Source organism: Acipenser ruthenus, chromosome 11 (genome assembly GCF_902713425.1).
Source record: "Acipenser ruthenus chromosome 11, fAciRut3.2 maternal haplotype, whole genome shotgun sequence".
Taxonomy (NCBI): Eukaryota; Metazoa; Chordata; class Actinopteri; order Acipenseriformes; family Acipenseridae; genus Acipenser; species Acipenser ruthenus.
In genome coordinates, this window is record NC_081199.1 from 12639424 (window position 1) to 12664814 (window position 25391).

Genomic DNA, 25391 nt, shown 5'->3' on the forward strand with positions numbered 1-25391 from the left:
GGCTTAGAAAAGAAAAATAGCGAAAGCTGAAGAGGACAAAAGAAAAAAGTTGAAAACGTATATGATGAAGTGGCTTTGCCAATCAACTAGAAATAAAAATGGCTCCCACATGAAATTTCCCACAGGTTATATTTTATGTTTCTGTCTACTCGGTTTGCTCTCAGTAACGGAGTAAGCCTATTGATGTTTCATATTACATAGAGTAATAGTTTTTGTTTTTTTGGTTTGCAGGAAACAATTAAATAATAATAATAATAATAATAATAAAACAACTTGTAAATCACTTATTTCAAACACACATACCTGCATGCAGTACCCTTTTTTTCTCCTCACGATTTGGACACAGTAAATGTATTGCAAATTGTATTCGGCTGGCACGGGGGTCTACTTCTTCAGTGCATACTGCTTTTACTTCTGTACAAAATGTTTCTGAAGACATTCCATAGCTACTATACAAACAATACTCTGCAAATAAGTAACACGAAATTGAAAATAAAATGGGTTGATATACTACAGTCCTAAACAGCGGATACTGTAGGCTATAGGCTACCCAGCCGATATGTGTATATATATATATATATATATTGTAAACGAGCCTTGCGGCTCGGGTTCGTTTTGCCCCTTTAAAATACCGACCAGACACAGAGATGGAGTGTTTGAAAGCGCTTTTGCGCTAATTTTTAATAAAGAACCAATGAACAAAACAAAAACAAATCACGAACACAAAATACCCACAAACAAAATGAACACCTAGCTCTGTACGAGCACTAACTAACACACAGGAACACCCTGACTACAAGTGGGACAGCTAGGCTGTTTCCCCACTAAAAATACACAAAAACCAGACAGGTTGAATACAGCACCTTTTTTTTTCTCACGACTGCCAGGACGCAGAGTACAACTTTCTGCTTCCTTCTTCTCAGCAGTCCTGAGCCAACTGACTGTTTTTCTTTTATACCCTGCACCTGGCTCCAATTTAATAATAAGCACCAGGTGCAGGGGATAATTAAGCAATACAACAATTAACAAACTCCATTAAACAATACAGCAATACAATCAAACAATTACGTTTAAACAAAACCACACATTTTACTGCGGGGATGATTTCACCCCATCCCCATTGTGCTACAATATATATATATATTGTAACCCGGTTGGTATTAGTTACGTAATGTGTAGGATAGCCAGAAGGTGTAGAACAGGGTGAACAGATGGACGCCACACAGGAAATGCAAAACTACAGTAACTTTTATTGTGCTGCTGCTCTTTCTGCGTTATCCACAACACAACATAGAGTGTCCCTGTAGTCTTGAGGGAGTAAATCATACACGTAATAAAGTTCAGGATTGTCTCAGGTCCGTCGCTCACCATCCACTTAAACCTCCTGGCGTGGAACTGCAAGGTGAGTAGGTTCAGCTTTCTAGTGGGCACTCCCAACCCTTATAAACCACAGTTACTTTATTCCTGCGTTGCATACAGTTCCTCCAGTCCCCTCTAGAGGCAGTGCACAGACAGGCCACCCCTCCTCCAGCGAGTACGTTGGTTCAGCTCTGCTGCTCCTGGGTTACAGAGGTCCTGTACTGCAAGGTGGACACGACTGCCCCTCCTGGTACTTGGTGGAAGTCCTTTATATGCTGCAGGTCTTAAAGTTAAAAAGTATACCGTCCAGAGACCAATCCTAACAACTAATAAAACAGTACTTCAAATAAAGCACACGGTGTTTTTTTCTTCCACTGTACACCGTGTGCGCCAATCTCTGCTTCTCTCAGCCTTTGTTCCCCGTAGCTCAGAGATATAACAGTCACTGACTTATATGCATTGTAAATCCACTCCGTTGAGTAAAATAATTAAACACGCTGTTACTTCACGTCTCACAAGAACAGACGCGCACTTTCTGTGTGCACAAGCAGTGTGGTACTTCCCAGCAGCGTCCTCGGTGTTGTTAGTGCACCGCAAGAATCTTAACAATCAGTCAGTCCCACAAAGAACGCCAGTTCCCTGTACACATTAATACAGGCTGTCTGTCTGGTAACAGCGAATGAATAACAATGCAAAAACCTGGGTTTACATACCCTTCCTTTAAGCCTCTGTACTTCGTCCAACTTAAAAAGACGTTTCAATTGCTGGTTGTTTTTATAAATCCGAAGTGCCTCTTCAGGTTAATAAAAGAAGGCTTACAGCTTTCCTTCTTCATAAACTGAACTGTGCTTCGTTGTTCAATTTAAATCTTCCACCGTACGCCGTCTCCAACTACTTCAACAAATTTAATATTGTAGATTTTCGCCGTCTCTACAATCAACACGGAACTCTCCACCGTTCCTACGACCCCCTCTCATTAGCTTCACCAGTCAATTTAAACCTGCGCTAATTACCCAGTACGCATTGACTGGTCACGCTAATGATTATGGGTTCTGTAGTTCACTCTATCCCTTACTTCTCACAACGGGATTTAAAAACAACCAGCAACACATTCATCTCCTTTATACAGCGATTTCATTTTGGTACAACCGTTCCTTTTACTTCATTTACTTTATTGTACCCTCTGTATACCTCATTCCTTCTACAATATATATATATATATATATATATATATATATATATATATATATATATATATATATATATATATATATATATATATAAAAGATCGATACAGTAGACTACCTTCACAGCGTACCCGATTTGCACTTTTCTGTACAAAATGATTCTTTGTCTAGCTTCAGTAGATTATACAGTAGGCTATATAAGGTATAGTTACTCCTAGTTACTGTTACCTGTGCATTTGTTGCAGTTGGTGTCTGTGAGACCCACGTTATGAAACACGAGAATGGCAATTCATTATAAAGAACAAAAGCGTTGATGGCTGAAATGTAATGCAAAACACATGAGCTTACGTATGTACCATCCATGGAAATACCCCATGCCACCTGGTGTGAAACATGGGGTTTCCATGCGAGCTTTTTAAAAATGTCTCATGTAAAATACTTTTTGGGGTTTCCATTCGCTAAGTTTATTTTACTCGAGTAAACCATGCTTTTCACCCGGCATCATGCTAATGAATGGGAAAGGTGGGGGTTGATATGTAAATTAACTATGCGCAAAGTACTCATGCTGTTTTTGAAGATTACTAGTGACATTTTGTGAAAATGTGGTTTCCATGCGCAGAGAACTGGTACACAAGTGTATCTAAGCTGCTGTAATACAGCAAAATACCCTGTGCCAGCTTGGTTAATAATATGTTTTACTGCTCTTGACCAAATTGTTTTTCAATTTGAGGAGGCTCGTGCTGTCAGAGATGCTCTCCTTTTCTTTTAAGTTGTGTTGGATTTACTGCTGTGTTAAATATTAATGATGCAAACAAATAAAACACAATCAATAACAACTTGGATGTTGTTGCGCTGTTTTGGGCGATCGAGCTGGCTTATGACATCCAGTTCACAAACTATATTTATTAACGTGGAGGGCAGACGTGCGTTGTCTTTGGACATAGCTAGGATCAAAAAAAGGACCGGTATTAATTCAGTTAAGCATCTCACTTGCTCTTTGTGTTTGACTGTAGTGTAGTTTTTATAGCAAGAGTATTCTCAAACAGCTGCTTTAATACTATAACAAATGCATAACACAGTTCGTGGTAAGTAGTTTTATATAGAACTGTACACCCACAAGATATATACAACATGACAGACAAGACACAGCAAAAAACAATAATAAAAAAGACCGCCCGCATTAGCATTAAGGTGAACTACTCCACTGCTAACCATAAAATCGCCCATCAGCCACTACTTTCTGCCGTCTTGGAATCCATAGTAACAACTGACCTGATCCCTTGCAATATTTTTAAACATGCTCATTAACATTTACAAGTGAAATGTGGGTTTTCATGCAAAACTGGGCATGGTTTTCCCTTGTGTTTCGTCATTTACACGAGTAAATGAGATTTACCCTATCTCTCTCTTTGGCCGTTTTTTTCGGCCACAAATCTGATTTACACGAGTAATTCTCCCAAACGTGCACGCGCATCGCCAAACTGACCCGCATGGAAACCCCATGAATGCCAACTACTTGGTTGTATTCACTATTTTATTCATGTAGGGGCTGCAGACTAATCTAATCAATTCAATCCATAAATAACAGATAAATAGCCTATAAAAAACAGGGTACTATAGCCTACTGTATAATGTGAAATGCTATTGTTTTCTCTTTTTATAGAGCCGTCAATATGACGGCCACTGGCGGTTCCAGGTAGAAGATTGTTTCAAACTCTTATTTTTGCCATCAGGGTAGACTACATATATCTGAAAAGTCAAGAACGGACAACTGTATATCTTTCACACACTCAGCGTAAATTTTAAAAGTGAAAACTGACTTTAAATTGACTGCATTGGCAGTTCTTATACGGTCAGAAAACTTTTTGACAGTGTAAGTTTAGACACCACCGTACTCAGCATTCATGACACCAAGTTGTCGACAGCATTTTGCAGTCGTTCACGTTTATGATTAGCAGGTTGACGTTCAAAACCGATTAAAACTTTATGTTAATGAGGTGTTGCTAACCTTTCTCTCAGTTTGTTTAAAACAGTCCTTCACAGAAGTCATTTGGGTTTAATTGAGCCTCAGCTATCCATTATGAACAGCAACTGTCGTCCAATAAGCAGCTATTGATGAAATCTGTTAATGTACTCCAGTTTTCTCCCAACGACAGCCGTTAACCTTTTATGAATAGACCCCAGAGTGTCTGTCTCTCTGCTCTGATTCAGTCAGTTTCTTTCTCCCCAGTTTAAACAGCTGAGGACAGTGACTTGCATTAATGTCAATCGCTATGTCAATAACTGCATTTCCCAGCATACCTCATCATTAAGACTGGTGGCAGAGGCTGATGGGAAATGTAGTTTGTTTGTAAAGGGAAGATTATGATGTGAATATCTATATAACTCTCTCTCTCTCTCTCTCTCTCTCTCTCTCTCTCTCTCTCTCTCTCTCTCTCTCTCTCTCTCTCGCACTCTCCCTCTATCAGGTTAAACTAGGGGATTATCCAGAGGAACGATTCACAGAGGAAGCCCCCAGGAAGCTGATTTCAGAATTCCAGTCTGCCCTACAGCACATCGACGGTGAAATCGCTCTTCGGAATAAAACTCTCAATCCTGGATATCCCTACTTGAGACCAGCACTGATGGAGAACAGCGTAGCAATCTAAGCGTTTAAACACCTGTGTATATATTGTACTTGCTCTTAATTTAGCACTGAAGACAATTACTGTATATATATATATATATATATATATATATATATATATATATATATATATATATATATATATATATAGTACTTGCTCTATACTTCAATCAGAAACAAACATGTGAGTGTGGTTTGTGTTGTTGATATACTATTTTGATTGTAATATGTTCTGGTGTTGCACTCTGCAAATTCTCAGGATTGCATATCATTATTTATTCTTAATTATAGTAAATTTAATCTTTCAGGCAAGTTTTTAAAATATATATACATACATTGTTATTTTTATTCCTTTGTGATTTTATTGCTTACACACCTTCCATATTTGTGTATTATCCAACTGTTTAGCATTTGAATAACAAGTATTATAAATGTTCTTTGTTTTGTTGATTGTAATTCAAATAAGCATATAACTGTAATGGCGGACAACCCATTTATATCATATTTATGTCCTATGTAAACAGTTGGGCAGTTACTGCAGTCTGGGATAAATGATCTATATAAACCCCTCAAAGCTCAGTCTTTAGTTTTTATTTGATTTTGTGACTTTAACAGCAGGTTTCTATACAGTACTCTAGTCCCGCCTCTTTTCCTGTATCCGTTCATGTCAGCCAATTGATGCGTTTTGTTTTTTCCAATAAACAATTAAAGTTTATTGTTTATCTTGAAGTACTATTGGTTTATTTCAAAATACATCCATCACACTGAAGGTAAGCATTGTATTATTCAATCCTTCAATCCCTAGTAGGAAATCTACTGGCAGTTTGGCTTCACGTCCAAACATCAAAAAGTAGGGGGTTCGACCTGTTGACTGATGGACAGAGGTATTATAGGCGAATAACATTTGTGGAAGGTGCTCCACCCAGCGGTGTTTCTTTTCAGGGGTAAGGGTGCGTAGTAAATCGTGTAACGTACGGTTAAAGCGTTCGCACTGCCCATTCCCCTGTGGGTGGTATGAAGTGGTACAACTCTTCTGAATGCATTATAGCTGGCAGAGTGTATTCGTCCGGATACTCCAAATCGATAAAACCATTCATGAATCAGAACTTTGGCAACAGTAGTAGCACGCTGGTCTTACGTAGGTATTGCCTGTGTGTACTTGGAGAATACATCCATCAGCACTAGGACTATCTCTCTGCCATCACTAGATGGCTCCAATAGTGTAAAGTCTATAGCCAGAACTTCCAGCGGGCCGGATGCTAACAGGTAGCCCTGAAAAGTACGAACCTTTGGCTGCACAGCCTTAGCAAAGGTACACCGCTCACACACTTTGCACCACCGCTCAATTTCACCTGACATTCTGGGCCAATAGCATCGTCTCCAATAGCCAAGCTGGTATTCCCTGAAAACCTTGGGCATTTTCTTTCCCTAGGTACATATATTAAACATTTTACAGGACCCTCGACCCCCCTACCTGCCCGGTACTTGTACTGGGCAGCACTTCTCTTTCCCGAGGCAGACGTTCATTGTCAGCTTTTAACTGCTGCAATTGTTCTTGTAAGCTAGCCAATTCCAACTCTTGTGCCATAACTTCAAGGTTCTGCTTGAGCCAATATATTGTATATATATATATATCTTTTAAAAAAACATTTAAAACTCATGGCACCAGTCCGAACCCTCGACCCAGTGCAATTCCAGTTACTAAAAACAATTCTCGACCCGCCCTCCCATGGATCCAGGGCACTCCTTGCTCTGGAACAGCATGTCCAAGGTCGCACAACCGTTCCTCTCCAACCTTGCTCTTCTTTGCACCAACCACTGTTTCTCTAATAATTTAAAACAAAAAAAAACATGTACCACAAAAATAAATTCTTTCAAACTGTATTCCTGATCAATAATTACACTGTTAAACTGCACAACTGTCTCAATTAATTTCCATCCTGCCGACTACGCCATATTGTAACCTCAGCCTAGAATTTGCAAAGATAATAAAACCTTCAAATAAATGAAGGATAACTTAGACAGTTGTGCAGTTATTATCAAGTGACACAAGAATTGAATGAGGTATCAGACAGAATCTTCTTCACTAACAAAAATATGTTTTTGCTCATCAATGTACTGAGAATGTAAACTGTAGCTCTATTAGAACCTCCCTCTGACCATACACCAACCAAGTAAACTTCAAAATAAAAAAAAAGAATTAATACAGACCAGAAACAAAGTGAACATGTAACGTAATACAGCAAAACTCAAAAACAACCAAAACCAACCCCAATACAATGCTATAAACCATAGTAAATAACGTGAACTCAAACTCAGTTTAAAGTGACAATTTATCCTGATTGATCACAGTCGGTGGAACAAAGTTCCAACAACCAGAGTAAAGCAATCTTCGATAGCTCTGATAAAGGTATTCAACGAGAATTGTCTAATCATAATGTTAAGTCTGTGAACTAGGCACCATAAGAGTGTGCACTAGTAAAAGAAAATAAAAAACACACAAAATAAATAAAACACAGTCAAATGAATGCTGCACCAGGTGCCTTGATTCAGGATCTTAATTCTACAAATGGTATAATAACGGGTAAGAGCAAACACAGTCATTGCAACATTTAATGTTAGGCGAACATTGAATACAACACCACATCCACACTTGACAGGCAAATGAATAAACCTGCTCATTATTAACTGTTCAAAGTTCTGCAGAGCTAAATAACTGAGATTATTATTATTATTATTATTATTATTATTATTATTATTATTATTATTATTATTATTATATAGTATTTACTATTTTAAATTTAACACCTCTCCCTCCCCCGCACCCCCTCCTGCTCCAACCCCTACACCCACTGCATCCCCTACTAACTCACCCTCCTTCTCCACCTTCTTGCCCCTCTCAGACTCTGACCTCTCCTCCCTGCTCCAGGGTCACAAACCCACCACGTGTGCCCTGGACCCCCTCCCCACTCACCTCTTTCAAGCTGCTGCTCTTGCTCTACTTCCCTTCATCTCCTCCCTTCTCAACACCTCTCTACTTTCTGGTCTCTTTCCCTCTGCCTTCAAAAAAGCCTCTATCACTCCCCTCCTCAAAAAACCTACACTCGTCCACACCTCCCTCCAGAGCTACCGTCCTGTCTCCCTCCTACCCTTCCTCTCCAAAACCCTCGAGTGGACTGTACACCGCCAGCTCTCTGCTTTCCTGTCCAACCACTCTCTGCTCGACCCTCTCCAATCTGGCTTCCGCTCTGCTCACTCCACTGAAACCGCCCTCCTGTCTGTCACCAAATCACTTAAGTCTGCCCAAGCTGCCTCTCTCTCCTCTGTCCTAATTCTCCTCGACCTCTCTGCTGCCTTTGACACTGTTGATCACTCTATTCTACTATCATCTCTCGCTGACCTGGGGATCTCTGGCACTGCTCTGGCCTGGTTCTCCTCCTACCTCTCCAACCGCACTTACCAGGTAACCTGGCATGGAGCAACCTCCACACCTCACCCTCTTTTAACAGGAGTCCCCCAAGGGTCAGTCTTGGGTCCTCTCCTGTTCTCTCTCTACACCCGCTCCCTGGGCCCCCCTCATCGCATCCTATGGTTTCGCATACCATTTCTATGCTGATGATGCTCAGATTTTCCTCTCCTTCCCCACCTCTGACTCCACCATCTCCTCCCGTATCTCTACCTGTCTGTCTGCTATTTCCTCCTGGATGCACTCGCATCACCTCAGACTCAACCTCTCTAAATCTGACCTCCTTTTCTTTCCCTCCTCCTCCCCCTCCTCTGATCTCTCTATCTCTGTTCCTCTGGAATCTACCGCACTCTCTCCATCTTCCTCTGCTAAGAACCTCGGAGTCACCCTGGACCCCTGCCTCTCTTATTCCCAGCACATCTCCACTCTGGCACGCACTTGCCGATTCTTCCTGAGCAACATCCAAAGAATCCGACCCTTCCTCACCAACTACGCCACCCAGCTCCTGGTCCAGGCCTTGGTACTCCCTCACCTAGACTACTGCAACTCCCTCCTGGCTGGCCTCCCTGCGTCCGCCACCCGTCCGCTCCAGCTCATCCAGAACTCCGCTACCAGCCTGGAGTTCTCTCTGGCTCGCTTCTCCCACGCAACTCCACTACTCCGCTCACTCCACTGGCTACCGATCACCGCTCGCATCCAGTTCAAGAATCTTGTACTAGCCTACAGATGCCTTGACCAGACTGCACCCAGCTACCTCCAGACCCTCATCTCTCCCTACACCCCCACTCGACCTCTCCGCTCCGCCTGCACTAGAAGACTGGCTCTACCTCCTCTACGCTCCCCTGCCTCCAGAGCCCGCTCCTTCTCCACCCTCGCTCCGCAGTAGTGGAATGACCTACAGATGTCAGGACCGCCCAGTCCCTGACCACATTCCTGCGCCTCCTTAAGACTCACCTCTTCAGACAGCACCTGTAGAACTCCTCTGTTTTTCCCCTGGGACACTATCACCCTTCCTTAAATGCGCTTTATTTGCTCTTATCTGCCCCCTATTTTACTGCATTTAATCCTGTACTTCAGAGTACTGTAATCTGCCAAGTGTTTAATCTGTAGGATTTTGTATTTAATCATATCTTGATGTAACTATCACTGTCACTGTTATCTGCTGTATTATTGAATTGTATTTTGTCACACTTGTACTTGCTTGAACCAAAGTCATTGAATTTATCTTGCTCTTATTGTATTACTTGTACTGTAACACTTGAAATGTATTTGCTTACGATTGTAAGTCGCCCTGGATAAGGGCGTCTGCTAAGAAATAAATAAATAATAATAATAATAATAATAATAATAATAATAATAATAATAATAATAATAATAATAATAATTTATATTGCATTTTCAAAACATCTTCTGATGTACTGACATGGATTATACTATTCTACACAGTACATGTTATTAAAAATACATCGCGGTGCTGAGCAGATCCATCTGTAGCCTTGTTCACATGACCAGCCCCTATATATAGAACAGGCTTGACTAGAGTAGAACCTGAGGTATTGAGATCACAATAAACTGGAGACTCAATCTTTTAACCAAATGCTCTGGAATTGAATTTATTAGCACATGTAGTCTTATTTTCAGCCAGTAGGTGGCGGTACAGTACACTCATTTCAGTAAAATTAGGTCAGCCCAGCAAAAGGAGATGAGACAACATACACATGCAGTGCATTCAGTATCTCAGTTAGAATAACAGGTTTAAACAGACGAATACACAGACCCCTCATCGATATCCATCACTGCACTAATTCAATACTGCAGAGTGCCTGCAGAGATGGACCTGCTTCTTCTTCTGTGCACAGTTCTTGGAATTATAGGTACAATATCTCGCTGTAGTGCTACATTGTAGGCCTCTTTATAATAACAATTTACAAAATAATAATTCTGACCGCACGTTGTTGTGTTGTAGCCTAAAATCACCTCTTGTTCCCGTTCCACAGGTTCCAGTTTTGAAGATCAAGACTCTGTTACACAATGGCCTGCTGCACTGCATGCACAAGAAGACAGAATAACTAAAACAGAGGTCAGAGAACCATTGGCAAACTCAGACCACAACATGGTCTCATTTGAAGTGCTTTTTAAAACCCCAAAAAGTAACGACTAAAGCTAAGGTTTACAATTTTAAAAAGGCAAACTATGAAGGAACGAAACAGAGACTAATAGAAGTAGATTGAAGTAAAATAGAAAAAAACCTGCACAGAGAAAGGATTGCTATTTTGAAAAAATGTAGTACTAGAGGCACAAAACAATTACATCCCAAAAGTAGACAAATCAAAATCTAAAAAAAGGCCAAATGGTTTAATAGAAAAATTAATAAATATATATTTAGAGAAAAAAGGCACTTTACAGAATGTTTAAAAGGGACCAAGAACAAAGTACACAGATAGAGTAATTGGAACTGCAAGTACAAGTCAAAAGGGAATTTGGAAAGGAAAAGAGAGGGATATAAATTAGCATTGCTAACAGGGCTAAAATTAATTCTAAAAAGTTTACCGATCCACAAAAAGAGACAAAACCGAACCAGGTAACTATAGACCAATAAGCCTGACTTCTATTATATGTAAACTTATGGAAAACTATATCTAAGATCTAAAATGGAAAATTACCTATATGGTAACAGTATGCTGGGAGACAGTCAGCATGGTTTTAGGAAAGATAGATCGTGTCTAACTAACCTGCTTGACTTTTTTGAGGATGCAACATCGACAATGGATAATTGCAAAGCATATGACATGGCTTATTTAGATTTCCAGAAAGCTTTTGACAAAAGTCCTGCATAAAAGATTAATTCTCAAACTGAACGCATTAGGGATTCAAGGAACTGCATGCACATGGATTAGGGAGTGGTTAACATGTAGAAAACAGAAAGTACTGATTAGAGGAGAAACCTCAAAATGGAGCGAGGTAACCAGTGGTGTACCACAGGGATCAGTATTATGTCCTCTGCTCTTCCTAATATACATTAATGATTAAGATTCTGGTACAGTAAGCAACTCGTTAAATTTGCAGATGACAGAAAAATAGCAGGAGTGGCAAACATTGTTTCAGCATCAAAGGTCAAAATGATCTAGACAGCATTCAGAACTGGGCAGACACATGGCAAATGACATTTAATAGAGAAAAGTGTAAGTTACTGCACCCAGGCAATAAAAATGTAATTATAAATATCATATGGGAGATACTGAAATTGAAGAAGGAATATATGATAAAGACCGAGGAGTTTATGTTGACTCGGAAATGTCTTCATCTAGACAATGTGGGGAAGCTATAAAAAAGGCCAACAAGATGCTCAGATATATTGTGAAAAGTGATGAATTTAAATCAAGGGACGTAATGTTCTAGAATACTGTGTTCAAAGGCTCACAACTCTCGTGTGTTGAGGTAGACTTGTACACAGCGAGACTCACAGCTCTCATGGGTTGAGACAGACGTGTACAGAGCGAAGCTCACAACTCTCAGACCGATACAACCGCAGATTTTTGCTTTTTAATATGTGCAGGTATTGTACAGCCTATATTTAGATTAACAAATCTTAATACAGAATATCGTCATTTATTTAGACAAACGTGTTCTGGAGCCGATAGGAAAAATATTGAGCTCAAATATAATAAAATTAATTATAAACTATTACTAATTGCTTTTCAATTATGATAATTAGTAATAATTAATAATTAATTGTATTCCATTTGAGCGCAACATTACAATTATGGCCAAAGTTTAGCATCATCTAGAATTTGAGGATCGAGACTCACTTTTAAAAGAAATCTAGGTCTACATAATTTAGATAGATTTTATTTAAGATACAAAATAAATTTGTATGACAAAGGCGGGCAAACCGTACAAACTACACAAGGTAGGCACATTGTATTTGTATGGCCAAGTCTAAAAGAAATATGTTAACTGCTGTACATATGCTAACTTGGAAAGGGGTGTCATTGAGCAAAGTAAAACACAGGTTTAGAAACGAGCTCTTTCATTCCCACCCGTTATCTAGAGAGGGGTTCATCAGACACGAGTGGAGCATGGAGAATGCAATGATGCACCGAGTTCTATACACAGCCCTGCTTCTCTGTGTCTCCACGGGTATTATGATTGATTCAGATACATTATTTACTGCTTGATAAACATATAAGTCGCCCTGGATAAGGGCGTCTGCTAAGAAATAAATAAATAAATAAATAATAATAATAATAATAATAATAATAATAATTGTATTATTAATTGTACCCTGTTTTTTTGTGTTTTCATTTAGAAACATCTCAGAGACAGTCAGTGAGCCAGTCTTCAGTTCTAATAGTAAAAGAAGAAGGAAATACCGCTATACCCTGTTCTTATAAAGACGCTAAGCAGCCATTTCTTTTCTGGTACATTCAAAATCACAACCAAGCTCCCCAAATCCTATATTATGAACACATGGATGCTACAAGTGTTCCAGCAAGTTTCAGAAATCGAATTTCAGTGAAGCATGATAAGGACAAGAAGACATTCGATCTGCAGATAACCCGAGTGCTGCTTTCAGACTCTTCAGTGTTCCTCTGTGCGCTGAACCCCACAGTGTGAGAATCTACACACAGCTTCATACAGAAACATCCTGCCAACTTCACATAGCCTGCTACCATGTTTCCACAGCGAGCCTTCAATAGAAAAGATGAATAAACCCTATAGAACAAGGGAGTAGTAATTACCCGATTTCAAAATATTCTTTAAAGCAAATTCAGTTATACAGAACAGGGGAGAAAATATTCACTGTATCGACCACGACAATAACTTAGAAACAGACCAATTTAATCGCTTTAAATAATATTAATAGTAAGGCCTATAAACCGCTATGAGGCACCCGAGCACGGGCCTCGGTTAAAATCATACTAATAGTAATTTATTTAGGCTCTTTTACACGCTGCTTTGCCGCATATAAAAACACATTTCATCCCTGGTTGTGTGCGCACATTAATTCTCAAGTCCTGCTGATATCTCTGGGCTCTTCAGAATCTTTACTGTCATTGCAGACTACAGCGACACAGACTCTATTTTAATTCAAAACTGAAAATGAATTGCTCTGTATTTTAAGCAGTGCTCTTATAAAACAAACATATAATTAATCATTGCAATTATTATTAATGTTATTTATAGGGCTGCGGTTTGCGGTGATTTTTCATGGCTGGCTACGACCCTGTTAATAGTCAAGCAGACATATCGGCTGATGTCTTTATCAGTAACAACAGCCAAGCCACCTTGTATAGGTGACTGTGATGGGGTGCAGCCTATTTTGTGGTGGTTCTGTGTTTTTTGTATTGTTTAGAGTGGATGTGAGTGAGTTTGGGGTGTGGTTCAGTGAATTTGTGTGAGGAATGTGTGGAATGTGCCTGGGCTAATGAGGTGCCAATTGCCCAATTAGCCCAGGCACCTGTATAAAAGGGAGTGGTTGGGTATGTTAGGAGGAGAGTGTTTGTAACTGTGAGACGACGTGTGTGAGAGAGAGTGTGAGTGGTTCTTTTTGGTTTGTTTAAAGTCTGTTTTTGTGTTTGTTTTTTTGGTTGGCCATCGTGCCTTTTTATTTTGTGTTTTGTTAATTAAAATATTTTGGTTTCACTGCACTTTCTGTCTCTGAGTCTTCCCTCTGCGGCTATCCTGCCACAGGTTGGTGTCAGAAGTGGGATAGCGCCCCCTGGAGACTCAGAGCGGAAGTGCAGTTTTTTTGTTTTGTTTAAAAAAAAAAAAAAAAAGGGAAGAGAGGATGAGGTGGAGGAAAATGGAGCTGGCCCAGGAGGAGGCAGATGACAGCTGGGAGCTATTTTTAAAAGGGCTCGCGGCAGAGTTGTGCCCCGGCTGTGGGGCATATGGACACACAGTGGCCATCTGCCCCACCCAGTATGAGGAGGAGGAGCTGCCGCTGCAACAGCCCGAGTGGGAGGCGCCCGAACGTCCACAGCCCGAGTGGGAGGAGCCCGAACGTCCACAGCCCGAGTGGGAGGAGCCCGAACGTCCACAGCCCGAGTGGGAGGAGCCCGAACGTCCACAGCCCGAGTGGGAGGAGCCCGAACGTCCACAGCCCGAGAGGGAGGAGTCGGTGCGTCCACGGCCCGAGAGGGAGGAGTCGGTGCGTCCACGGCCCGAGAGGGAGGAGTCGGTGCGTCCACGGCCCGAGAGGGAGGAGTCGGTGCGTCCACGGCCCGAGAGGGAGGAGTCGGTGCGTCCACGGCCCGAGAGGGAGGAGTCGGTGCGTCCACGGCCCGAGAGGGAGGAGTCGGTGCGTCCACGGCCCGGAGGGGAGGAGTCGGTGCGTCCACGGCCCGGAGGGGAGGAGCCGGTGCGTCCTAGGTCCGGAGGGGAGGAGCCAGTGCGTCCTGTGTCCGGAGGGGAGGAGCTGAAGGCCCAAACCCCTATTTTTTTTTGGGAGGGACGAGGGCGTGAAGCTCAGGCTCCACAGCAGCCGCTGTTTTTGCTGCTGAAGGGAGCCCAGCGGAGACGCCCGCCACCAGCTCTACTCCCGCTGTCGGAGGAGCCGGCAGCGCCACCAGCCCTACCCCCGCTGTCGGAGGAGCCGGCAGCGCCACCAGCCCTACCCCCGCTGTCGGAGGAGCCGGCAGCGCCACCAGCCCTACCCCTGCTGTCGGAGGAGCCGGCAGCGCCACCAGCCCTACCCCCGCTGTCGGAGGAGCCGGCAGCGCCACCAGCCCTACCCCCGCTGTCGGAGGAGTCGGCAGCACCAACAGCTCTAACCCCGCTGGCGGAGGAGCCAGCAGTGCCACCGGAGGGAGACAAGCTGCTGTTCCCGCCGCCACCACCCGAGGGAGAGGAGCAGGAGCTGCCTCTGCCTCCACCACCACCACCCGAGGGAGAGGAGCAGGAGCTGCCTCTGCCTCCACCACCACCACCACCCGAGGGAGAGGAGCAGGAGCTGCCTCTGCCTCCACCACCACCACCACCACCCGAGGGAGAGGAGCAGGAGCTGCCTCTGCCTCCACCACCACCACCCGAGGGAGAGGAGCAGGAGCTGCCTCTGCCTCCACCACCACCACCCGAGGGAGAGGAGCAGGAGCTGCCTCTGCCTCCACCACCACCACCCGAGGGAGAGGAGCAGGAGCTGCCTCTGCCTCCACCACCTGAGGGAGAGGAGCAGGAGCTGCCGTCGCCTCCCGAGGGTCCGCTGCTGCTGCCGTCGCCTCCCGAGGGTCCGTTGCTGCTGCCGTCGCCTCCCGAGGGTCCGCTGCTGCTGCCGTCGCCTCCCGAGGGTCCGCTGCTGCTGCCGTTGCCTGGGGTCGCCAGGGATCCTGCTTCGCCTGGGGTCGCCAGGGATCCTGCTTCGCCTGGGGTCGCCAGGGATCCTGCTTCGCCTGGGGTCGTTGAGGGTCCTGCTTCGCCTGGGGTCGCTACACTGTGGCCGGAGCCCCACGGAGGGGAGCTGCCGGCCATGAAGAAAGGGGGGGAGATCAGGAGACCAGCTCCCCTCGCAGCAGTTTCGCTGCCGGAGATCGTGTGGTCGGAGCCCCACGGAGGGGAAATGCCGGCCACGAAGAATTGGGGGGTGCCGGACCTCCCACCATGGCCACCCCCATGGACACTGTGCTTCCCCCTCTTCTGGGACTTTGAGACTGAGGGGGGAGGTGGCCATTTAGGCCATGTTGTGCTGCACACAAGGAGGGGAGGTGTGTGATGGGGTGCAGCCTATTTTGTGGTGGTTCTGTGTTTTTTGTATTGTTTAGAGTGGATGTGAGTGAGTTTGGGGTGTGGTTCAGTGAATTTGTGTGAGGAATGTGTGGAATGTGCCTGGGCTAATGAGGTGCGAATTGTCCAATTAGCCCAGGCACCTGTATAAAAGGGAGTGGTTGGGTATGTTAGGAGGAGAGTGTTTGTAACTGTGAGACGACGTGTGTGTGAGAGAGTGTGAGTGGTTCTTTTTGGTTTGTTTAAAGTCTGTTTTTGTGTTTGTTTTTTTGGTTGGCCATCGTGCCTTTTTATTTTGTGTTTTGTTAATTAAAATATTTTGGTTTCACTGCACTTTTTGTCTCTGAGTCTTCCCTCTGTGGCTATCCTGCCACAGTGACCCATTCATAATAATAGTTATTGTGCCTACTAGAGTCCAATATATAAATTATTTTAATTACCATAAACCCTATACTTATTATACATTATTTTGATTACTATAAACGCGTGTAAGACCCATTTTATAGAGTTCATGTTTTTCAACATCAGTGAATTGATGCTTTTCTATAAAGAGAATACATGCTGGTAATTTCATCTACCAATCAAACACAAACAAGACGTCTAACCGACACGTCAGTACAATCGTTTTCTAACTGTGGCCCGTGTAACATTGAGAACATGCACTACAACGAGACAATAACTGGTGTTCGTTAAATTAGAAAAAAAAGACTACCATGAACATCTTAATAACATTCTTCCAAATCCACATATAACAAACACTACATTCACAGAGAGCTGTCAGTGCAGCGATTGAACAACACTGCAGACCATTTTATATTAGGGCAAAAATAAAAGCTAACACATACTGGCATTGTATTCATACAATGGCTATACTGGTGCATAAAATGCGACATAGAAATTGACGTTTATGAGCATTCTCGCCTGCAAAACAACCCAATAATCTTTATTAACATGTGTTTGAAAACAATTGGATTTTATCCAAAAGTGACAGCAATTTTCAGTACCGCAGCTCTTGTCTCACTTCCCTAGAAGAGAGTCGGATTACTGTCTTGATGGATTTTAACTTGTTAAAAAGAAGCTTTGTAAGCTGCGGTCACCGGGTGGCACTGTTTAACTACAGTCGCAGTATTGGCACCCTACACTTAGGATACCATCATTCCATATAAAAGATTAAGGACAAGCATTTATTAAACTTGAACCACTTTTCAATAAAACAAACAAATAAAAATACACAATTTCTTAAAACACAACAAAAATATTTAATTTAAAGTATTCGTTCATGACAAAGGTATCATGAGCTCACTGACAGAACTGTCCCCCCTATCTTTTACAATTGAGACAAAATGCCAAGCATCTCGTAAGATTGTTTCATAAGATCGTTTCAGAATCAGTTTCCTTTTTTTCTGGCAAACCAGACAGACATACACAGATAGACAGGTATAAAAAACAAAACAAAACAAAACAAAAAAAACACCTTTTAAAACCACGTGCTTTTGCTTCTTTCTTTGTCAGACATCACTGCACGCACTCCTCAAGCTGTCTGACACGCCTTCAATGTGACATCATACACAACTGAGAGCACTGTGTCCACAGAGCACTTCCTATCCTTGCGCACTGGGGAGGGCTGTCACAGATTCTCTGGTCACGGGTGAGAATGGCGCTGATCACTTTACTGCTCTGTTCACTTCTATTAGGTAAGTCTGATAACGAAGCGAGACAATGAGGAATTAAATGAAGGTACTTTAGATTTTTTAATTATTATTTCAGTTGTGTTATTTACAGTTTACACCACTAATGGACTTTACACAGTAAACGATCTCCAAAATAACTTGTTAAAAGTGTCAGCGTCTTATCTTAAAAAAAAAATAGTTATTTAGTAACAAGATTAATCTGTAGATCTGCATTGTTGACAGACACCTACATTGAAGATGATAGTTTAGACTTTCTTTGTTTTATTTTGTCTGCAGAAGGAAGTTTTGGAAACACAATTACTCCAATATCCGGTGTGGAAAATGTTAAACAAGGAGATAATGTGACCCTCCAGTGCAACTACACGGGTGCTGTAAGCAATTTGCAATGGTACCGGCAGTACCCCGGACAGGCTTTGGAGTACCTGCTGATGAGCTTTGAAACGGGTGGTGGATCTAAAGCAAACGAGGAAGAACACCGAATCTCAGGAGAGGTTGATAAAGTCAATAAACACATGTTTCTAAAACTGATAGACACTGAAGTGACTGACGCAGCCGTGTACTACTGCGCCCTGAGTCCCACAGTGACAGAAACCCATCCAGCACTGTACAAAAACTACCTGACACTGAAACACAAGCTGCTCTTCACAAACTGATATATTTCACCAGGAGGTGGCGCTGTTGTGTCATGAAACAAACTTATTCATAAAGTCAAGGTTGTGTTCTCTGAATCTCCAATGCCTTCCATAATCTCCAATAGAAACCAAAAGGCCTGGTCACACGGGCAACTTATACACGGCAACAAGAGGAACACATATGTTGCGTGCGTGTTGCCTTGCAGTTTGCAGTGGTCACATGAGAGACAATCATGCGGTCCACAAGATGGCAACACACAGGCAACAACGTAATGCAACCCATAATGCACGTTTGTGTCACGAGACCTAAACATGCAGCGAATGTAATAATTACATTAACAAACGTGTAGATCCTTCTTAATTAAATAAAAAGGTGCACATCATTAGAGTTATTTGGTTAGTAGGTCTACATATTTAATATGCCAGACATAATAAATATATTGGTTTTCATTATCCTAAGCAATGCTTTCAATACTTTTAATATAGGCTTTCGAGAGCAAGAAGGCAGACCTGAGATTTAAAATAAATAAATAAATAAATAACTTCATTTACTGTTAAAATGAAGGATGTTATGCTTGGGGGTTAATGTTAAGGAATACCGCATACAAGGCAAATTAATTTAAAATAAAACAGAGAGAGAGAGAGAGAGAGAGAGAGAGAGAGAGAGAGAGAGAGAGAGAGAAATATCCACATTTGGATGTAAAACAAAAACTCCAGATTTTATAAATACAACAATCTGGATATAATTGTACTCCATGAAAGCTGGACCCATGCAGATGTGTGTACCCACTGTCCCGCAGGCTACAGGAGTTAATCTTTCCCTCCCTAAAGAATGCCCAAACCAAACGGGGCAGAGACTCAGGGGGCATCATTGTGTGATACAAAGGGGATCTCAGACTGTCGCCCCCATAAAAATAAGGGAGACACATGTATGGCTCAAAATTAAAAATTAAATCTTCCAATCCCAATCAGACACATATCTGTGTGCAGATTACATGCCACCAACTGACTCCACCAACTGTGCTTTCAAAACCTTCAATCTGAGATTACCCACTTCCAGACTAGGGGCACTCTGCTGCTGTGTGGAGATCTCAACACTAGGACTGGTAGAGAGATTGACTACAGCCACATGACTGGACAGATCCCTTTGTACCACACACCCATCACTGGACAGATTCCTTTGTACCACACACCCATCACTGGACAGATCCCTTTGTACCACACACCCATCACTGGACAGATCCCTTTGTACCACACACCCATCACTGGACAGATCCCTTTGTACCACACACCCATCACTGGACAGATCCCTTTGTACCACACACCCATCACTGGACAGATCCCTTTGTACCACACACCCATCACTGGACAGATCCCTTTGTACCACACACCCATCACTGGACAGATCCCTTTGTACCACACACCCATCACTACATAGAGTAACAGGTATGTGTAGTAAACAAGAGTGGGAAACAGGTACTGCATCTCTGTAAAGGCCCTGGGCAAAAGTGTGATAGACTACGCCATTACAGACATTTACAAAGAGTCTATTAATTCATTTATAGTCTGGCAACAGACTCATCTATCAGACAATTGTCAGACAGTCCTGTAACTAAAAAGAACTGATCAAAACATTTCCAATCTGAACCCCCCCCCCCCCCCTCCCCCCCCAGATTATACTACCTCAAACCAGCCTATAAATGAACACACAGCAGTGCTGAGGAATACAGTAAAACAATGTATATTGCACAAATAGAAAGTATGCTAAACAGCTTTCGAACCAAAACATTTCAAATCAACAGAGATGGAATAAATTCAGCCATAAATTATATAAATTACATATTTGAAACAACAGCGACAAATTCAAAACTCAGGAAAACAAACAGAAAAAAATACAACTTAAAAAATAAACTCACAAAAGTGAAGACAAATTAGAGCCCAATGATTACTGAGGCATCTGTGTGAGCAGTAACCTGGGGAAGGTGTTCTGCAGTACCATAAACGCCCGGATACTGGCCTTCCTTACTGAACACAGTGTCATGAGTAAGAGTCAGATTGGTTTCTGCCCATGAGGAAGCTGCAGGATAGATGAGCTTCACAGGAGAAACAAAGTGAGGACAATAAGAAGGAGAACAGTGAAACAAGAAGGGGCTTGTGAGAATGCTGTTATGTGAATGAGATGCAGTAAAATGCCCTTGATTTTGATATCAATCATTCCATATTGAAAGCATTACAGATTCACGATCACTACAATGTACAGCTTAAGCTATAACAAGCGAGGTGGTTACTTTGTTACCAGAACATTCCACAGCACATCTATTGTAAAGAACAGGAAATAGCTGTGACAAACACCACTGTGAATGAATGCACGTGATCTCAAGGGTAGATTGGTATGAAGAGAAAGATGCATATTCATCCACTTGTGTTTCTCTCTTCAAATTAACACGCTGGATTACTACAATGACAAGACTGAAATGTGTCATTCTGTGCATGATTTTATCAGGTATGAACTCCAAGAAGCCATGATCATCACTTTGCTTGTTAGTGTGTTTGTGTGTTTATGATTTGTTTATCTGTGTTTTTTATTTTGTGTTATTTTGATTCAGGTGCGCACAGTGAAGACCAGGTGACTCAAAGCCCTGATTCACAGCGAGTTTCAGAAGGAAAATCATTTCAGATAAACTGTCACTATCAGACAAGCAGCTTTAATACAATGCACTGGTACAAACAAGCTCCAAACCAGGGTTTAAAATACATTAACCAAGCCTGGGGCTCAGGAACACATGGAGACAATTCTGGGAAATATAAACCAGCAGTAGATACCTCATCTAAAACTGGCTCCCTGACAATACAGCCTTCAGTTTCTGATTCTGCCATCTACTACTGTGCAATAGAACCAGCACAGTGATACAAAGCAATGCCTTACCCATACAATAACGCTGGAGTGTACAGAGGCTAGTGATTACAATGCTGATGGCATTTCCAGTGACAGCTCTTCTGTGTAGAAGGGTAACCACAGTCCACATTATAATGTGGTGAGGGCTGGATTTCCTTTTTATACTCTAGTTCTGGGTAGGCTGACTGAAAAGTGGGCAGGAGGATTGCAGTCAAACAATGAATCATGAATTGAAACCTGATAGAGTCGGTCAGTTACAGCACATCTCTGTGTGAGTCTTTTGAGAATATGAGAAGCATAGCATACAGGTAATGTGTGGATGATAACATGCTGTACAAGTCTTTCATATGTGGAGTCCTGCTCACCTATTTATTTTGTAAGCGTTTTTGTGAAGCATGGTGGTTTTTGTCTATCTATCTGTACACCTATCTATATTTAACTAATCATTTCAACATTTTATTTTCAGACATTTCTACAGGAAGCCAGATCACTCAAAATGACCCGTCCATTTTAAAGAGTGAAGATGAAACAGTGGAATTGAAATGCTCCTTCAGCACCAGCAGCTCCTCATATTGGGTCAATTGGTATCGGCAGTATCCTGGGGAACCTCTCCAGTTTATACTCTTGTACTCTTGTATATCCCAAAGAATGAATGCTACACTAAAACATGGTTTTCTTTATTCGTTTCAAATACAGGATTTTCAACAGAAACATATTTTGACAAAACTGTGCATTGGCAGAATTATAGCTGAACAGCATCACCACAAAAGGACGATCTGAGACAAAGATTAGAACATGCTCTCAGAAAAATATGAACATCTTTCGGACCTGAATTTGTGGTGTGCAGGCGTTGGAGAGAAGGTTCCAAAGCACTATAAACACTACAGAACATACAGTAGTATATTACAGGAAACTACAGAGCATTTTTTATATAGGCATGTGTAAACAATTGAATTGCAATATTTCCATCAGTTTATCAAACTGCATTCAGAGCCATTTCTGTAGATGACCCTCTGGGTGTGTAGGAGTTGACTTCTTCCAGGACTTCAGATAGCTTCTTGTATCCTTGTATCTTACTTTCTGAACTGTATTGCAACTCCACGAAGTGTCCACTGAACTGAAAAGCAACACCGTTATATACTATCTTCATATAAACATTAAACTACAATGGATACAAGAATGTGCTTCTTCATTTCATTCAATACCCTTCCAGCTATTTACAATTGCATTCTTCTTCTTCTTCTTCTTCTTCTTCTTCATCTTCTTCTTCTGAATGTGTTGTCAATGTTGAGTGGGGGACGGAGGGGTGTGATGCTGGGACGCCAGAATCACCGTCGAGCCTTCTTGAGGTGTCGTGGGCTAGTCGACGAAACACCGAGGATGGAAGGTGCCCACTTGAAGACCCCAGAGATGTACCCTACTTCGCTCAATCCAGACCGTTGTCATGCTGATGTGCTGGGGAGACCGCACTGTGGTTGATCCCCGGAGCCAGCATTGCAGCCGTTGTGTGTGCTGATGCGCCAGGGAGGCAAATAAGCTAATCCCTGGAGCCAGCATTACACTTCAGCCATCAACACCAGACAGAAGGATATCTACATCATCATATGGAAGGAAACGCAAATGGAGAGAGACACAGATGGATCACATTAGTTTACTGTAAAGCTACGTCTTAGTTGGTGCTTATCTTGGCGAGAGCCGAGTTCAAATCAGCATGAAGTTTTAACATCTACTCTTGTGTAATGGAAATCGGCCATGACCAGCTGCTCTTATATCGCAAGTAGCGAATGCGTTTATCTCTACTGGTATCAGCAGAATTCAAACCGAGCCCCAGAATACACACTGTTTAAAGAACCTGCTCATGAGGTAGCCATGCTGATACTGAAGACGTTGCTAAAAGATGGTTTACTTCTACAAATGACACTGGTTGATGTTAATGTGTATATGCACAATATAAGTATTTTAAAATACCCAATACCTGGACAATTAATTTTAAGTTAGGAGAGCAAGATATTATTTTGTGTTTATTGATTGTAGTTGATGAGCCCCAGCCTCAATGCTCCTACACAGCAACATTGTAATAGTCAATATTCTCAGGTAGGATAGAGAGCTGCTTCAATTGCCTATTGTCTCTTCTCAGGATTTGATACAATGTTATATCAAGGAACTCTCAGGGAAGGGCTGAAGGAGGCATGTCTCCCAGGTATGAGAAACACAGAGAAAAGATGAACACAAAGAAAATTATTATTATTATTATTATTATGTATTTCTTAGCAGACGCCCTTATCCAGGGCGACTTACAATTTTTACAAGATATCACATAATTTTCACATACAGTTACCCATTTATACAGTTGGGTTTTTACTGGAGCAATCTAGGTAAAGTACCTTGCTCAAGGGCACAGCAGCAGTGTCCCCTACCAGGGATTGAACCCACGACCCTCCGGCCCACGACCCTCCGGTCAAGAGTCCAAAGCCCTAACCACTACTCCACACTGCTGCTTACAGATAATGGAGAATTCAAGCTTCTTATATCCGTGTCTCATACAGTCTGTGAAACACGTACTGCAGCCTCTAGCCTGTATTGAAATCTTTTTAATCAAGTGCTTTCTCATTGGGTTACAGACATGTGACGTTTGAAAGCGGTAATGTAACAGAGTGGCACCAGCAGCAGAATAACAATCTCCACACAGATAGAAACCGTCAATCCTGTCCTCATACAAACAGTGAACTGCAATGGAACCAAAAATAGTTTTCTTCATTGCATGCATTACCCTTCCAGGTATTTACAATTACATTTTAAATGATTATTATGATTATGATTATGATTATTATTATTAGTAGTAGTAGTACTGACTGTTTTGTATTTTCATTTTTCTTCCTCAATATTCAGTCATGACATGCGGGGATTCCATCAGTCCTCAACAGACAGCAGAGTCCAGAACAGAAGGAGAGTCAGTAACGCTCAGCTGCTCTTATACTGCAAGTGGCAACAATGTTCTTCTCTACTGGTATCGGCAGAACTCAAACCGAGCCCTGGAATACATACTGCAGAAAGGAGCTAGTTCAGTGAGTAGCTATTCTCACACTGCAGACTTTGCTAAAAGCTGGTTCACTTCTACAGCAGACAGCTCTTCTACTACAATCACCATTTCCAAACTTGCTCTGAGCGACACAGCAATCTATCACTGTGCTCTGAGGATAGCATGGTGTGAAAACTCATTGGGACGCTATACAGAAACTCTCTCAGCACTAACTGGCACAGGCCCATTACCTGGTAAAAGATGAAAGAAAGTCGTGTTGAACTGCTTCCACACACTATCATTGGCATGAGTCCATTATAAAGGAAGTGGTTTCAGTGCAGGCAAACTGCTTGCATTTTGAGTCACTTTCTTCTCTGCACTCTTTGGAAATGTGTTCCCTGTTCATAGAATTGGAAAAAGAGAGCAGATTATGATGAACCACAATGAACAATATAATATAATAAACACATGTTTGATACAGGACTTCATTAACGTATCAAAGTGCTGTGAAGGCACCGGATGTGAAGACTCCACTGAACACACCCCTGAGCTGAATACTCTGCAAACGCTCCACCTCAGTCTTTCCCTGACTTGTGATCTTAGTTCTAAGAATAACAAGAGCAAGAAACCATGTATCATGACTTACCACATCACAATGGATACAAACAAATAGAATGTGCTGTACCAGTAAATAAAGAGAACAAACACTTCAATCTTATTGCCAACACTGATGATTTTATTTTCTTCAGTTTATTTTCTGTTGTAGTGGAGGGATTGTTTTTTGTGGAAGTTA

General features: G+C 42.1%; 1 pseudogene and 2 gene segments (V, D, J or C); all 3 read left to right on the top strand.

Moving 5' to 3' along the window:
• The window catches only part of LOC117968604 (polyunsaturated fatty acid lipoxygenase ALOX15B-like), a 32296-nt pseudogene extending 27031 nt beyond the window's left edge, over positions 1-5265 (top strand).
• Positions 5266-17972: 12707 nt separating this feature from the next.
• On the top strand, positions 17973-19101 carry LOC117973353 (T cell receptor alpha variable 5-like). The segment is given in 2 exon segments: positions 17973-18054; positions 18328-19101. Coding segments are annotated over 2 exon segments (417 nt in total).
• Positions 19102-19515: 414 nt separating this feature from the next.
• On the top strand, positions 19516-24773 carry LOC117968605 (T cell receptor alpha variable 38-1-like; the record flags this gene model as incomplete). The annotated part of the segment is given in 4 exon segments: positions 19516-19612; positions 22046-22205; positions 24201-24225; positions 24699-24773. Coding segments are annotated over 4 exon segments (357 nt in total), but the record flags the coding sequence as incomplete, so codon positions are not given.
• Positions 24774-25391: the final 618 nt, after the last annotated feature.